This window comes from Vicia villosa, linkage group LG1, assembly GCF_029867415.1.
Source record: "Vicia villosa cultivar HV-30 ecotype Madison, WI linkage group LG1, Vvil1.0, whole genome shotgun sequence".
In the NCBI taxonomy this organism is placed as follows: Eukaryota; Viridiplantae; Streptophyta; class Magnoliopsida; order Fabales; family Fabaceae; genus Vicia; species Vicia villosa.
The window spans coordinates 195,689,083-195,705,751 of record NC_081180.1 but is presented as its reverse complement, the minus strand read 5'-3'; the positions used below and the strand labels follow the sequence as shown (position 1 = coordinate 195,705,751).

The following is a 16,669-nucleotide window of genomic DNA, read 5'->3' as shown; positions in this document are numbered from 1 at the left end:
GATGTTTCAAACTATCTCCATGATAAAATTCAGGTTTTAATTCCAAGGATTGACCGCTCAAGTGCTCAGAAAGTCAACAGTCGACTAGTTTGACCTAAAAGTCAACTGTGGTCAAAGTACAGTCAAAATTCCTAATTTTTGTCAACAATCTTATTTTGAAGTATCATTCATCATTTGATAAAGGATTGATCATGATTCATCAAAGAAAAGATCAGAAATCAACAAATTCAAAAGTTTCTAAATTAGGGTTTCATAGGAGAAAGTCAACTGAACTTTGACCAGCCATAACTTTCACATGGAACATCAGAAATTTTCCATCCAAAGCTCATATGGAAGGAAATTGAATTCTATACAATTTTGTCTCTCACAAGCCAAGGCTGAAAATGCTTTATTTGAGAGATATGGATCAAAACATTATAGGTCCTTTTTGAAAGTCAACCAAAAGCATTTTTTTTGTCAAAGCCCATATCATCAAGATGAAATCTTCAAATGAAAAAAAGCTTCCAAAGTGGCTTGTAGAGGACATCTTGAGGTTTCCAAAAAGTCCTAGAACTCTTCCATATCTTAAAAATTGAGGGAGATATGCCTTGTCAAAGTTGGACAATTTCAAGGGGAAAAATGTGAAGGAAAAGGCTCCAAAATGGATTTCTTTGCAAAGAGGCCCAATATTTTATGATCCAATCTTGCTATACAAGTCATCAAAGATATCCAATCAGGATGCCACGAATTATTGATGATTATTTGATTTTATATTAATTTTTATTCATTAAAAAAATCAATTTAATCAAATATTTTGGAAAGAAAATAGAAAAGGTTGGATTTATTTTGGTTTCAATCAAAATCAATCACCAAAATATGTGTTATTAGATGCCAAATTCGTGCAAGAGGAGAATTAAAGACAAAAGATTGAAATTAGCCATAATTGGTAATTTTGAAATCAAATTTCCAATCAAAGATCCAAGGATTGATTCAAGGAGATTTTGTGAGTTTTTGTTGCCCTAATCTCATCACATATAAGGGCATAATCGTTCCAGATGCAAGGAGAGGATTGATATGAGGATTGCAGTCAAGAAGAACTCATACTAAACTCAAAAAAATCCAAAAAAAGAACACACTCGGATTCAAGATTTCAGTGGGAATTCAAGCCAAGCACAAGATCTTTATCGATTCCTAGGAGTCTCCTGGAGGTATTGCAACGCGCAACATTGGCCAAGACGTTCAGAATTGCCGTCGCCACACCTCACAGTATGCTAATTCTTTTCCGAGTTCAATTACATCATTATATGCATCTTAAACGAATTTCGAGCGTATATTTGTGTTCATATTGATGATTGCATGATTTCTAGATAATTAATTTGATTTTGGTGATTGTTTGAAAGATTTGCCATGTTTAGGGTTTCAAATTCGTGATTTGGGACTGTGCAATTAGGGACCAAATTGACCAAAACCGACAGTCTCATCGTGTTCAGGGGGTAGATTTCATTCAATTTGGGTGTTTTATTGGAATTTATCTGGATGGTATAACGAATTTGGTTGTTACAGGGCTATGGCTACGCACATAAACTGTGGGTAGAAGTCTGTTTTTTTTTTTCCAGAAACATGAGGTTGAAGACGAGAGAAGCTGGGCGCGCAATTGCTGCAGTTTGAATTTTGTGAATCTTTGTTTTTATATATTAATATTAAAGCGTTATATTTACATGAGACAAATGCATCACAGATGGCCACAGGCGTGTGATGACAAGCAAACGAGCGAGGGTTCGAATGCCCTCCCAGCATATTATTTTTCCCAAATAAGCCAACTACAGATCCAGTGCGCGCTACTCACAAAAATCCATCATGCTCCCTTAACGTGAGCCATCAGATCGCACACGCCTCAGATCCAACGCTTACAAAAGGCGTAGTCCACCATGGACACTCAAGGATGCATAACACTGGATCCAAGCTAAGTTCCCTTGTATTTTACTTTTTATTTATTTATTTAATTTAGTTTAACTATTTATTTTTATTACTACATTTGTTTATTTTTACCCCAAATTCTTTTCTTTTTTCTTTGAAAATCCGTTTTATTATTTAATAAAAATTAAGTTTTTATTTTTATATTAGATAATTAACTTAAATTAGAATAGTTAGGTGATTAATTTAATTATTTAATTAGGTTAATATTTTTGTTAATTGATTAAATTGATTATTAGGGTTAGAAAATTAAATCGAAAACATATTTTTGTCGATTTAATTAATTTGGTTGAAAAACCAATAATTAATTAATCTAGTTTTTTAATTTTTTTATTAACCATGGTTAACTTATGCACTAAATCAGGGTTTGCGAGGTTTGTCATTAGATCATTCATGCACTAAAAATTCTTTTCTTTGTGCAAATTTTCAGGGTTAGCCCAGGATTCTTCAGACACGCGCCACACCAGATCGAAAAAGCTAAGTTTCTCATTTTATTTGTATTTATTCAATATCATTTTATTTTGCCTTTTTGATTAAAATAGGGTTAGCTTTAATCGCCAATGAATTTGTAGTGCACTCACCCTTTTGTTTATTCTTCCTTTGCCAATTTTCAGGGTTAACCAACTGATCAAAGCTCAAACCTTCGGTAACCCTAAACTCGTTCTTAATTTATTTTTCCGATATTATTGCTTGTGTTAAACCTACCGCTTGTTAGTTTATTTTATTGCTCTCTCCCCCTTCCCCATGGCTGATATTTTGTAACTGCTCCTGGGTTGTATTGTGTGGCCTTGAAGGCACTTAAAATTGTTATGCATTATAACTGCGTGGTTAGTTATTTTAGGGAGTGCAACCTCGAACTGAATTTAGAATAACTAATTTACAAGATAATTATCTGAATTGAATCACGTGATTGTGCACCCACACACCTTTTATGGTAACCTCTTTTGTTGCCTGTTGCCTGTTGCCTGTTGCCTTGTTACCTTTTCAGTGCAGAATAGTCAAGTCCCTCGGATACGAGGACGCCTGAGCAAATGTTGCCCTCAGTTAATTCTCATCACAAAAGATCATAAGTCCCAATGATGTTGTCTTCGGTTCAGTTATATGATCTCGTCCCTCGAGGTTGCCTACAAATGATGTGATAGCCCCTTTCGATTGCTGAGGTGTCCTCTTGGTTGCCTAATAATGACTATTCTTATCCTTCCCTTAGACTACCTTCCCTCTTCATGGCAGGGACAGTCTTATGGCAAACGATAACTGCGAAGATCCTTCAACCTCCAAATAAAAGGACTTCCTACCCTCCTATGGTATGGATAGCCCTGAAAGGCTAAAAGAACCTTTTTAATAGGGGTAATTATCTCCTAATTGCTTGCTCTGGCTTAAATTTTTTCTTACCCTTTTATCAAAAAGGCTACGCTTATTTACAAGCTAAAATCCTTAATCAAATCTTTTTCTTTATTCACTGCAAACATTTTCAAAACATATCAAAGTGAGCTAAGCAATTAAGAGCCCATGGAAAACCATGGATGCAAAGGGTGCCTTACACCTTCCCTTTATATAAATTACCCCCCGAACTCAAAATTTCTTTAAAAAGGTTTTTTCTGTTCTTTTAGCCTTTCTTTAATTTGGATAAAATAAAAGTCGGTGGCGACTCTTGCTTACCGCGACATTTTCAATAAAGTCAGTTCACCGTATTACAGTCTCGTTTATGAAAAGAGTTTTTAAAAAGAAAAGCCCATAAAGCAAAGAGTTTGAATGAAATCGAGGTTGTTTTTTAAAGGGATGTTTAGTGAACATTTTGAGCATAGGTGTGCACCTAGCGCGTTGTTCACCCAAGGTATTCAATAGGAGCGAGCCCAATTGTCATTTGTTATCCACGTTGGTAAAAGAGGGTATTGACGGACTTTTAGTAAAGGATTGAGCATAGGTGTTCACCTAGCGCGTCTTCACCCAAGGTATTCAACAAGAGCAAGCCCCATTGTCACTTGTTGTCCTAATTGACGAAAATGATATTTGCGGATGTTTAGCAAAGTGTTTGAGCATAGGTGTTCATCTAGCGCGTCCTTTACCCAAGGTATTCAACAGGAGCGAGTCCCATTGTCACTTGTTGTCCAAGTTTAATTAATGTATTTTAGTTCAAAAGATCAAGGTATTCAAGAGGTGTTCACTTCTTGTCACTTGTTCTCTTGATTTGATTAATGTATTTTGACTCAAAAGATCAAGGTATTCAAGAGGTGTTCACTTCTTGTCACTTGTTCTCTTGATTTGATTAATGTATTTTAACTCAAAAGATCAAGGTATTCAAGAGGTGTTCACTTCTTGTCACTTGATCACTTCGATTTGATTAATGCATTTTAACTCAAAAGATCAAGGTATTCAAGAGGTGTTCACTTCTTGTCACTTGATCACTTCGATTTGACTAAGAAAGGTTTTAAAAAAAAGGTGTTAATCCAAAAGAATCGAGGTATTCAAGAGGTGTACACTTCTTGTCACTCGATCTTTCGGTATGGTTTAAAGAAAATTTTAAAAAAAGAAAATCGACGGTGGACCGAGAAATTATTTGAAACGACTTGGCATTGGACCAAGGTTTATTTATTTTTTGGATTGAAATTAATCTAATATTTATTGGTATTTTTAATAAAATCTAACAAACTTACATAATAAAATATTTTTTGTGTTTTTAATATAGAAATTTAAACTAACATATTTTTGGAGTTTTCAGTATAAAAGAAAAAATTTAATTAAAATAAAATCTAACTTATTTTTGTATTTTTAATATTAAAAACAAATACTTAAGGGAAACTATATAAAACTAAATAATCAGATAAAATGGGCTAGAAACAGTAAGTAAAAAGTGTGTGCGAATATTAAATTTGCTGGCCCATTGGATGTTGGCTCAAGAAATTATTTCTGAACTGAAATCAGCCTTATGAGGATGGTTTAACGCTGAAAGAGGGTGGTGGAACAACATGAAAACGTGATTGGGCTTGATTCAGCCCAAAGTAATACAAACAAAACTCTAGTGGGGATGTAGTTCGCAAATAGGGTGTGAAAGAAGAAAACTTCGCTGGGCTTAACTAACACGAAGCCCAAGATCCTACTAGAACAAAGTAAACCCTAATACTCAATGAAACCATCCGCCCCCAATTACCCTTTTTGTATCACGATTCTCTGCCTCTCTCAGAAATCTCACGGTTCTGTTTCTATGTTTTTCACACAAACTAAATCAATATTCCTCTGTTCTCACTCAAACGAATCAACTCTTCTCTCCTCAAACCACAACAGTCAATCACGAAAAACAAAAAAAAAACATATAGTAGCTAAACACAATGTTCCATAAGCAACATATTCAACAATTACTAAGCATGAAGAAAAAAAAAAGATTGAAGTTACCGTTGGAAGTATGATCGTCACGATTCTGACTTCCGTCACGGTTGCACGAGCGATGCCGTTGATGATGTGGTTCAAAAATGAAAGAGGCTTCGAATCGCGGTGCTGGGTTGAAGGTGTTGCTTGTTCCAACTTGCTGTAGATCCAAGGTGAGCGCAGGATGCACCTGTTGATCTTTGAAGGATCGCTGTGAGCAAGTTGCAGTTGTGTTGATCGAAGATTATGTCACTGTTGTGCTTTGACGATGCGTCGATGTTGTGTTGAATCGGAAGAGACATGATTTACGGTACTGCACAGAAACTAATTACTCTTGATGTTCAGTGTTTGTTGTTTGTTGAAGACGTGAAGCAGAGTGAGGGTTGTGAGGTTTGAAGTGTGAGATGTTTGGGTTAGAACAGGGTGAGGGACTGAAGGTGTTGTCGATGAGTGATGGTTTGTTTTTTTTGTGAGTGATTTCTTGGCAGAGTTTTGAGGGGTTCTGTATGTGATTATTGAATGAAGGTTTTGAGTTGAGGGGAGGGTGAGGTATGTGTTAAGTGAGTAGTGAGGGTGAATATGATGGCTGAAGAATGGTGAGATTTGAGTATGTGATGAAGGGCTACTGTTTGTGTGCAGGTTTGGACATGAATAAAAAATGGAGAAAGTTCTCAACCATTTTTTAACAGAGCTTCCTTGCAATTTTCTCCCCCCCCCCCCCCCCCACGTTTTCTTTGTGTCTCCCCCCTTGATGAATGAAAGATGAGAGGTTTAAATAGGGAGGTGATTAGGGTTTGGATGAGAATTTGAGATGAAAATTGGGAGAGCATTTGAACAATTGTAGTTGCTGATTTATGTTCTTTCTCTTATGCAGGTTTTGTGTATCCATTTGAGTATAAGGTTTTGGGCTGCATTTGCAGCAAGTTGGTGGTGCAAGAAGACAAGTTTGGACAGCAAGGTGGACCAGTAAGAATTTTGTTGTTTTGTGCAGATTTCAAAGAGATGATGGTGATGGGGAAAACGTGAAGGACCATACTCTATGCTTTTGTTTTTTCTTTAGACTTGTACTATATACAATATAATTTATTTTAAAGAAATGTATATTCTAAATTTCTATTATACTATTTGGACTAAATAATATCTATTTAATAATCAAAAATATAATAGTCTAATTATCAAATAAGGTCTTTATTTAATCAAATAATAAAAAGACAAATAGAATAATGGATGCAAAAACAAAATGAAGCAAATTCCTAATTAATCAAGAGAAAATGTCAACCTGTTCTCTTACAAAAAAAATCGAAAAAATGTTCATAAGATAAAAAATGCAATAGAATGTCAAATGGAATAAGAAAAAACTTTAATCAGATGAAGATGCTATGATATCACTAGAATAAAAAATGCAGTTAAAACTTGTGCTTGAAAGTTAACATGTGACTGATGCAATGGGAGGGGCAAAATCAGGGTACTACAGACACATAATGATTTCAGCTTTCGCCTTGTGACATCGAACTAAAAAACTGACAAGACTTTCACCAGGCCTTGGGTAAGTCTTCAGCAACTAGTTTTCTTGCCTCCAGTGTCCCTGCATTTTGCTTTGTTGGGCCCTTTCGTAATTAGCCTGGACCATTCGACTCAACATAATTGAACATCTTGGATACATCAGCATTCGCCCAACATTCTTCTCGTGGAACCTCTAGAGATACTCCTTCAAACTTTCATTTGCCCTTGGATTTCCATAGTGTCCTTTTTCCTTCTCCTTCGCCAGGCATTTTTCCAGTTCTTCAATCTCAGATAAAGGTTGTCCAACATTCACCATGTTGACTCCCGCTGGGGGAACTTCAGAAATCCTTATTTTCTGTAGCTTCAACCTGAGGTTTTCAGTGGCCTCACTAGTTTTCTCCATAAGACCATCAGTAGTCTTTGACTCAAACGAACCTTAAACTTCAGTATTGAAGATCATTTTGTTACTTAGGCTCTCAGTAGCCTGCTTTCCTGCCGAAACCATCTCTCACTCCGTGATATCAGCCTCAGACACATCCACCATGTTAATATCGATAGGTTCAGCATAGTTGGTGTTAGCGACATCGAGGGGGTCAGCATCAACCTTCATGTTGTTTTTTCCTTTGTCAGCGAACTTCAAACGACCATCCTTGATAGCATTTTGAATTAAATCCCTGAAAAGAAAACATTGTGAGGTTTTATGGCCCAAAAACCCATGATATTTACAAAAACCTCGTTTCTTCCGTTGCTCCAACGGAGGAATTTTAGAATTAGGAGGTACTATCATATGGCCATCTTTTACTAATAAATCGAAAATTTTGTCACACTTGGTGACGTCGAAAGTGTATGTTTTCTTTGGGAATTTGTCACTTTTGTCAGGTTCGACAGGGTTTTTTCCATTAGAGGGGGTGAGCAATTTACAAGAATATGGAGGTGCCTCTTTTAATTAAGCCAAATCTATTACGACTTCGTCAAAGCCATATGAATCATCTAAGGTTTCGACTTCGACGTCTTCAGCCTCAACATAGGCTACTCTCTCTTTCTTGTAATTCTTATTTGCCCTGGCCTTTTCAGCTTTCAGTCGTTCGACGTGTCGAACTCTATCTGCCAACTGTGCCATATCTCTCAAATATTGAGTATCTAACTTCTTTCGAATTAAATAGTCCAAACTGCCTGCAGCCATTTCGACCAATTCATGGTCTGGAACGACTGTGAAACATCTTGATTTTAATAAACGGAACCTATTCAAATAGTTATACATAGGTTATGTGAATTTCCTCTTAATGCTAGTCATTTCTTTCAAACTGATCTTGGTTTGTCCCATGTAAAACTGTTCATGGAACATTCTCTCAAGATGAGCCCAAGTATCTATGGAATTTGGAGGTAAGGTGGTGAACCACGTAAAAGCATTTTTTTGTTAATGAACTAGGGAAATATTTAATCCTTAAGTTCTCACTATTTGCTAAGTCACCTGCCTCTGTTAAATATCGGGCTATGTGTTCCACAATTGACTCACTAGTATCCCCTAAAAATTTCGTAAACTTGGGTACTTTGGTACCTCTAGGTAATTCGGTTTGCAAAATATAGTCTGCTGCAGGGGAAGTGTAGTTTGGACGTCGAAGTCCAGTATTAAGGCCATTATTAGCCATAATCCTTTCGATCAGGGTTGTTAAGTTATTTTCTATCGCCATATTGTCTCTTCTAACCCTGTGTATTACTTCATCTGCATTTTGCTCCCTATTAACCGTGACTACCCTAGGCTGTTCTCCAGGAACTTCCTGTTGAATAGTATTGGTTCTTCGGTTTTGATTTTCTAGATATATCACCTGATTTCTCTCAGCAGGTCTTTGCCTAGATGGTCGAACTGGATCTAGGACAGGTTCCAAGATTGGTTCGTCTGCCTAAATGGCAGCCTGGTTGTTTCTTCGTCTGGTAGACGTTTGAGGGGCCCCAAACAAATCTACTATGCCCCCCATTTGTGTGGATATTCGTTGATATGTCTCCACATTATCCTAGTTAGTCCTGGTAATATTTGTTATTAAGGGAGAAAAAATCGAACCCATTTCTCGAGCAAGTACACCCACTACGTCATGGTTGCTTGCATCCATCTCTTGCCTAAATGCTGCTTGGTTATTTGTGGTTAACGTAGGCATTTGGCCTGATGGGCCTGGATTTTGTACACTTCGACCGACTGAACCTACATTTGGCGAAAAGGTTGCCATACTAGGTTGTGTGCATGTAGGTCCAATTCCTTGCATTCCGGTCATATAGGATGCTGGCATTCCATAAGATTGTGAGTTCCAAGGCCTCCAACCTTCGAATCTTGTTGGTCTTGGGGTAAATGGTGGTGGCTGATTTGCAAAATTTGTCGAAAAATGTGGGATTTCTATTGTGCTTGTAAGGGGTGGTACCGTAGTCGAACTAAGTACTGGTATCGTCCCTGTTGACATCGATGTGGATTCGGGCATGGACTGGGAACTATTTACGGCCGTGGACCCTGTTGATGTGGGTATCGCTTGTGTTTCCGGCATGGAGGTCGAAACATTTGTTGTACTTGCGACTACTGTTCCTGATCCTTTCATACAAGGTTCTAATGTGTTTCACACCTAATAGTTAAAACAAAAACTTTAAATGACAACTTTTGACACTGTCCCACTGGGCATGCCAATTTGTTTACGGTGATTTCCGGTAAACAACCGCTAGTCTTCCAAATTATGAATATACTTTGGTTACTCGCAGGATCGACTAGATTGATCCTAGGACATGTGTCGAAAAGTCATCTTTTAAGATGATTTGGTTCATATTCTCTTGGTTTTTATTATTCTATAATGGGATGGTGTAAATTTATGAATAACTTGCTAAATAAACTAAGTAAATGTATGACGAAACATAAATTGGTTAGACAATAAACATAAATAAACTTCGACGAGAATGTAAAGGGAATGTAAATTCCTAGAATATAAAAACTTAACGAAAAAGTAAAGGAATGTAAAAGATACTTCGTTTCTATAATAGAAATACAAACATATGTAAGATGTTGGTGTTACACGTACATTTCTCAGCGAAAACTCTTTCTCTTAACACTTGATACTTGAGTGATTTGTGAGTAATTTGTACAAAATGAATACCCTGGATCCTGATACTAAGACCCTTATTTATACTAATTCGACCCTAACGGTCCTACACTAACGGAATGCCACGTTGCCCACATGCATGCACTTTGAATCCCTAGGGCGCCATCTGTCCTTGTTGATTTAAACATACCATTTCGAAATTCAAAACTTCCCGCTCGAACCTTATTTGATATGTGGCAACATGTTCTTCGTGAGAATGCATCAAAATACTTTAAGTTTCAGCACCCTTGTATATCGAAGACCACTCAAGGCCTCGAAGACCACCTATCTTGATTCAGCCTCGATTTTAGGAATCTTCATCACAAACAACATTCTCAAAAATAGACATCCAAAGCCATTCTCTCTTCAAAAACTTAAATCTTCGAAGAATATATATAGCGGTCGAAATCTCCAGCTAACAGGAGCAGAATAAACATATTTGCAAGAATTAAAACTATAGGGTGTAGCTATTGGTTTTGCCTTAGGTTTAGGAGGAGGTTTTTCCTTATGCACAAAACCATTAGAAACAAAATGAGAAGGTGGCACATTTGGGTTATCTTATTTTTCAAAATAAGATTCTTCATATAAATCATAACCAATGCCTTTGGTCTCGTTTCTACTAACGTCATAGATCATCGAAGCCCTAATGCTTCTACATAGGCTTTTGGGTAGAAATTTTTGGAAAGAGTTTTCATACTTCTTTATGACATCATCAGTACTCTCAGAAGCTTCTAGAGAAATTTCCTTAAGAAAAAAGTTTTCTTCATTTAGGATGGAGAATTCTTCCTTAAGCTCACTGTGTTCTTCAGAAACAGATTCATGGACCTTTTTCAGTTCCTTGAATTTGATCTGAATTTCCTGATGTTTTTCCAGAATTGAGATTATGCTTCTAATTAGATCTTCGCGACAGATCCTCCAATGCTGGCTATCAGTGCCACATTAGCCTGCTCTTCTTCGGAGTCATCTTTTGAAGAGTCGGAAGCATACCATGTTTTCATAAGCCCTTTCTTCTTGCTTTTGAAGAACTTCTTCTTTGGATTCTCCTTCTAGAGATTTAGGCATTCGCCCTTGTAATGGTCTGGCTCTTTGCACTCGTGGCAAGTAACATCTTTGTTTCTACCAGAATTTTTTAGTCCAGAAGTAGACTCAAAGCGACCACTTGTCCTTATTGCTCCTCTGAACTTATTGCCTTGCTTCCTCTTCCAGAGTTTGTTGACCTTTTTGGAAAGAAACAATAGCTCATCTTCATCTTCATCACAATCTTCTTCTGATTCTTCCTCCTCTTCAGCTTGAAGAGCTTTAGTCGTCTCAGACTTTCTGGCACACTTTAGAGCAACTGATTTACCTCTCTTTTGAGGTTCATCTTGTTCCAGCTCTATTTCATGACTTCTTGTTGGCAAGCTTCTGATAATCTTCTTCACGTGATTTGAAGTATAATGCCCTTTGTTCAGAACCTTTAGTCCTACAACTAGAGTTTGAAACCTTGAGAACATGTTCTCAATAATTTCATCATATTCCATCTCGAAGGCTTCATATTTTTGAATCAAGGCAAGCACCTTGGTTTCCTTTACTTGAGCATTACCCTTATGAGTCATTTTTAAAGAATCAAATATGGACTTACCAGAGTCTCTATTTGTTATCTTTTCATACCTAGTATAAGAAATCGCATTCAATAGAATGGTTATAGCTTTATGATGATTCTTATACTCTTTCTTTTGTTGGCAAATCATTCTTCTTCTTTAAATATTGTTTCCACTTGCATCAACAAGATGTTTGAAGTCATCAACTACCATATCCCATGGATCAACATCATAGCCTAGAAAGAAACTTTCTATTATGTCATTCCAGTAATCAAATCCTGATCCATCAAAGGTTGGAGGTTTAGCATTGTAATGATCTCTTTCATTGATAAATGGTGGTCGTGGTGGTGGAATGGCCATTGTGTTTTGTTGGAAAATTCTTGATATTTATCTAACACTGTTAAGTGTTTGATAAACAGTCAATACCGGAACTGAAGCTCTGATACCAATTGAAGGTGCGATAAACACAAAAAGAAGGGGGTTTGAATTGGGTTTCAAGGTATAAAATAAAATTCTTTCCAAGTCTAGAACAAAGAACACAAGAACAAAAATAAATGACACAATTGTTTTTATCCTGGTTCACTGTTAACTAAGTTAATCCAGTCCACCTGCTAAGGTGATTTTGCCTTCTCAACAAGGACTTAATCCACTATAGCCAAACTGACTAATACATTTGCGATTTTAATATATAATTTATCAATTTTTTATGCGCACCTAAAATATACTTTCGATTTTGAGCAATATTTTAAAAATTTCACGTGGTGCGCTAGAAAGGTGAAATAAGAATTCCCCGTAATATATTCATGCAAACTAGATTAATCCTAAGTACTCCCTCCGTCTCATAATAAGTGTCTCATTTGTATTTTTTTCTTGTCTCAAATTAATTGTCCATTTACAATTTCAATGCATCAATCATTATTACGTTTCCACTATTATACCCCTATTTATTAACTTTCACGTTATTCAACTACTATTAATAGGAATATTCTAGTAAATGATATTAACTTTTTTACTAAAACCAACACATCTAATATTTTTTTAAAAACCGCGCATTGTTCAAATAAGACATTTATTATGAGACGGGGGAGTATAGTAAATAAAGTGAAAAATTTTACAAAAAAAGAAAAACCGATCAAATCCCGGTGAAAAGAAAGAGAGAGAAAAAAACGCATAGTTGAATTGAGTTGAAGCTGAAAGTTAAACTCTGTTGTCGGAACACATTGTTGCGAAATTCGTCATCACCAAGTCGGAACAACCAGAAGAACACCTCACGTATCTTTCACTTCTTGTTTTGATCTTCATTCCCAATGCAAACTCCCGACGACATCCGCAACCTCCCAATCGACATCACCTTTTCCCGTCTCGGAGGTTTCATTCATCTTCATTTTCCGTTTTCAATTTCATTTTCAATTTTTCAATTTTGCTTTCTGATTTCGTATTCTTTATCATCTTTCAAGAATGGTTGGTCGATCGCAAGAGAGTACCTTCCGATTGGAGGAAGCGCGTCGCCGCAATCAGGGCTCGAATTTCCAACGAATTTTCATCCCTCCCTAAGGATTCTCATCCCCTTTTTCAAACCCTAGACCCTGAAGGTTAGTTTTTTCCTCTTTTTCACAATCAAATTTGATGGGGTTTTATGTAGAGTTGTGAAAAATAAGTATTTGGATAAACAGTAGTGTGTTAATTATTTGTAACAATAGCAGAGAGAATGCTGTTAAACTGTATTCCATCAAGTGTTAAAGTTGTTTTCTTTAAGGGATTCTGATCTATGTAGCACTGAAACGTCTGAAAAAAGGTCAGTAGGAGTAACTGTTTTTGTCCAAAATCGACATTGACACTTGTGATTACGTTTAATCTAGTCAATTTTACAAATTATTACTGGTGCCAACGTGGCAGTGGCAGTGTCGGTGTTGTGTTTTTGTTGTCCGTGCTTCATAGATTCTGAGAGCTTATTGATTATAAGAAATTTTGTTGGGTTAACTTGATTGCATAAGATAGGATTAAAAGTGGGATTGCTTTAAGTTTTTCAGGGATTGGTTATGTAGAGGCCAGACAGATATATGATATTCTTTTGAAGTCTAATACGGAAAGCAGGAATATATTTGGTCGCCTATCTGGTGCTGCGGTAAGATACTCATACCCCTTCTTAGTGATTCTGAAATTATGATTGATTATCATCATCATCATCATCATCGGCATCGTTATTATTTGGGTAGGGTGCATGGGAAGCAATTGTGCGATCTTTTGAGAAAGACCATGTTTTCCTTGGTGAGGCTGCTCTTATTATCACTCAAAATGTGAATTATGAAATGTAAGCAATGTGATCTTTTTGGTTTTCGTTATACATTCTGAAAAATATGACGTACTTGAGAGAGAGAGAGAGAGAGATCTGTTTCTTTTAATTTTATTAAAGTTTCTCACTGTGCTTTTTGTTTCTGTTATGAAGTCCTTATCAGAGGAAACAGGTGCAGAAGATTCAGCAGCAGCTGGCAGAACTTGATCGCAAGGAGACTGATATAAAAAGGAGTGCTGCACTCTCGGCAGCCAAATATGTTGAAGCTTGTCAGGAGCTTGGCCTACAGGTTTGGATTGTACAATGCAATTATTTTCTTTTAAATGGAGTTTGTGGTTGATTATGTTGTTTTGCAGGGGAAAAATGTCAGATTAGAACTTTTGGAGACAGCAAAATCACTTCCAACTACATTTAGCAGGATATTGGATGTTGTGAACAGTGACAACCTTTCACAGGCAATAGAATATTATTGCAATTTTGTTAGTGACGCTCACACTGAAAGAGATGTAAGTCAGAACTGTAAATATTGTTCAATTTATTGTTTTCATTTATGTCTAAGGATGTAAGTCAGAACTGTAGATTTTGCTTAGTTTATTGTTTTCATTTATGTCTAATGCATCATTCCTGCAACTCTCTTGAATTATCGCAATAGAAGGGTGGGCTTAGAGTTGACATGTTTTTTGAATACATTAATTAGGATTAGTATAATGATTGCAGAGATCTTCGGAAGCTGTACTCCAAAACTTGAGGAACATGCGTGAAAATCCTCCATCTTTAAATATTGCTGTTGACTCCGAGGTTGTTAATATTGTTGGTTTTCACTCAAGTGACAAGGAGACAAATCCTGCAGTAGGCATTGTGGAAGTTGCTGCTCCTGACATTGACTGGGATATTTCAGTGGAAAGTTCACAAATTGATTGGGATATCGGAACCGTAGAAGAAACCGAGGATTCCGGAAATGGCATGGGTCCATTTGAAATCATCAATGCCTCTGAGGCCATACAGACTTCTTCATCAACTGAGGATGTTGAGTCTGATCCAACAATTTCAAATGAAGAACTAGGCGCACATGCAGATATATGCTGGGATATTAGTGTTGAGTCTGCTCACGTTGATGTGATTGACAATGCGAATGCATCAAATGCCATACTGGACAATCAGACTTCTCTTCCAGATGCCTTGTCTCAGTTGACAGAGAGCAAGGAAGGAAGGAGCCAGCTTTTAGACACGGAGTACAGAAATAAGATTCTCGATGATCTATATGAGGTATATAATAGTTTTGCTTACCTCATACTCTGTCAAGCTCTTGGTTTCGCTCACATAATTTCAAATATTACCCATGGACAGACAGAAAGAAACATAATTCTTGAAGTTTTTGTTACCCATGTACAGACAGAAAGAAACAAAATTCTTGAACTTTTTGTTAAATCCATTTTGTTCTCTCTCTTGCTGATAAACAGATGCCTGCTCTCGATAAACTTATGAGTTAGATCCAATTTTTGTTATGTCCAGAATTTTTTGTATTGAATTTCTATGTCATCAGGTGAAATCCTTCTTAAATCAACGGTTAGCTGAGTTGAAGAACGAGGAAACTTTGTCGCTACAAAATCAAGTACAGGCGGTTTCTCCTTTTGTACTACAGCAGTATGCTGCTGATGCTATAGACACGATGCAAAGTGATATTTCTTTGGCAATTTCATTGCTGACAAATAGGAAGACAAGGGATTTGATTATGATTCTCAACTCCAAAAGGTATTACTTGATATTTTGTAACTAAGATTCCGTGCTTATAAGAAGCACATTAACTGAGAAGAATTCAGCTGTCAGACTTTATATATATTCTGTGTTTACAGACTATTTTGTGTCCAAATTTCAGATTTTTAGACAGACTAGTGAACTCTTTGGAGGAAAAGAAACATCATGAAGTCAAGTTGAAAGAGGGGCTGAAGGATTTGGCTACTAAGCGCATGGAACTACAAAATTCATTATCTTCATTGTGGCCAAAACAAGTGAGTTCTACTTGCGTTGCGTTTGCTTGTTTAATTTTAGTGGACAGCATTCAAGTGTTCTACTAATTTCATGTATCATTGTCTGATTTAAGTTGATGGAAAAATCCTAGCTTATCTTCCTGCCCTTCTTTGTTCCATTGATTTAAGACCCCCACCCCTTCCTTTTGTCTATTGCTCTTATTCTTAATTCTCTGCTACAAAACAGAGAAAAAGCTCTGTTTCATTCTATATGCATCTGTTGACATCTAATTGGAACATGCTATTTCCCCCCTTGCCCCCTTCACAGGCTTCTGTTTTTATACAAGAGACATACTAAATTTTGAGTGAATTGTAGGATGCTGCTGTGGCAAAAACAAAGGAGCTGAAAAAACTCTGTGAGAACACACTTTCATCCATGTTTGATGGAAGGCCGGTTAATATAATTGGAGAGATCAATACCATTCTGACCAGTGGTCTTGGAGCATGAAGATCTGGTTGAAGAAGTGAAGCTTCCTATGAAAATGGAGCTTTCAAGTGGATAATGACTAAAGTTTTAGTAACAGAATAGTGGGCTTTATGGTGTAAAGCCCTTTTCCTGCTTTTTGTTGTTCTTATTTTCACATTTCATGGTTTATTTTTTTGTTGACGTAGACATAACTTTTAGAATGCAAATGATCCATACTTATAATTCTTACCCGACTTGTTATAAATGAAGCAACTTGTGGTAATTTGTCATTAGAAACCGCGTCCTTATTGATCTTACATATCTTAGAAAAAGAGTAGTACGTTCTTTGAATATCTAAAATTTGGCATCATTCAAATAATATTTTTCTAAATAAAATACTAAAAGCATTCAAATAGTACTACGACGATAAT

The 16,669-nt window shown here is 36.5% G+C and overlaps 1 protein-coding gene across 1 annotated transcript; it reads left to right on the top strand.

The window, feature by feature from the left end:
- Positions 1 to 12,669: 12,669 nt before the first annotated feature.
- LOC131644771 (CDK5RAP3-like protein) lies at positions 12,670 to 16,535 on the top strand. The gene is made up of 10 exons (XM_058915361.1): positions 12,670 to 12,880; positions 12,970 to 13,104; positions 13,543 to 13,637; positions 13,729 to 13,823; positions 13,959 to 14,094; positions 14,162 to 14,311; positions 14,523 to 15,071; positions 15,349 to 15,557; positions 15,682 to 15,814; positions 16,149 to 16,535. Exons 1-10 carry the CDS (start codon positions 12,820 to 12,822, stop codon positions 16,278 to 16,280), a joined length of 1,695 nt encoding a protein of 564 aa, XP_058771344.1. The 5' UTR covers positions 12,670 to 12,819; the 3' UTR covers positions 16,281 to 16,535.
- The last annotated feature ends 134 nt before the right edge of the window (positions 16,536 to 16,669 follow it).

Coding starts and splice junctions, on each gene's coding strand:
- LOC131644771 (XM_058915361.1), top strand. CDS start 12,820: ATGCAAACTCCCGACGACATCCGCAACCTCCCAATCGACATCACCTTT. Junction 13,824..13,958: donor CAAAATGTGAATTATGAAAT/GTAAGCAATGTG, acceptor TCTGTTATGAAG/TCCTTATCAGAGGAAACAGG. Junction 15,558..15,681: donor ATGATTCTCAACTCCAAAAG/GTATTACTTGAT, acceptor TCCAAATTTCAG/ATTTTTAGACAGACTAGTGA.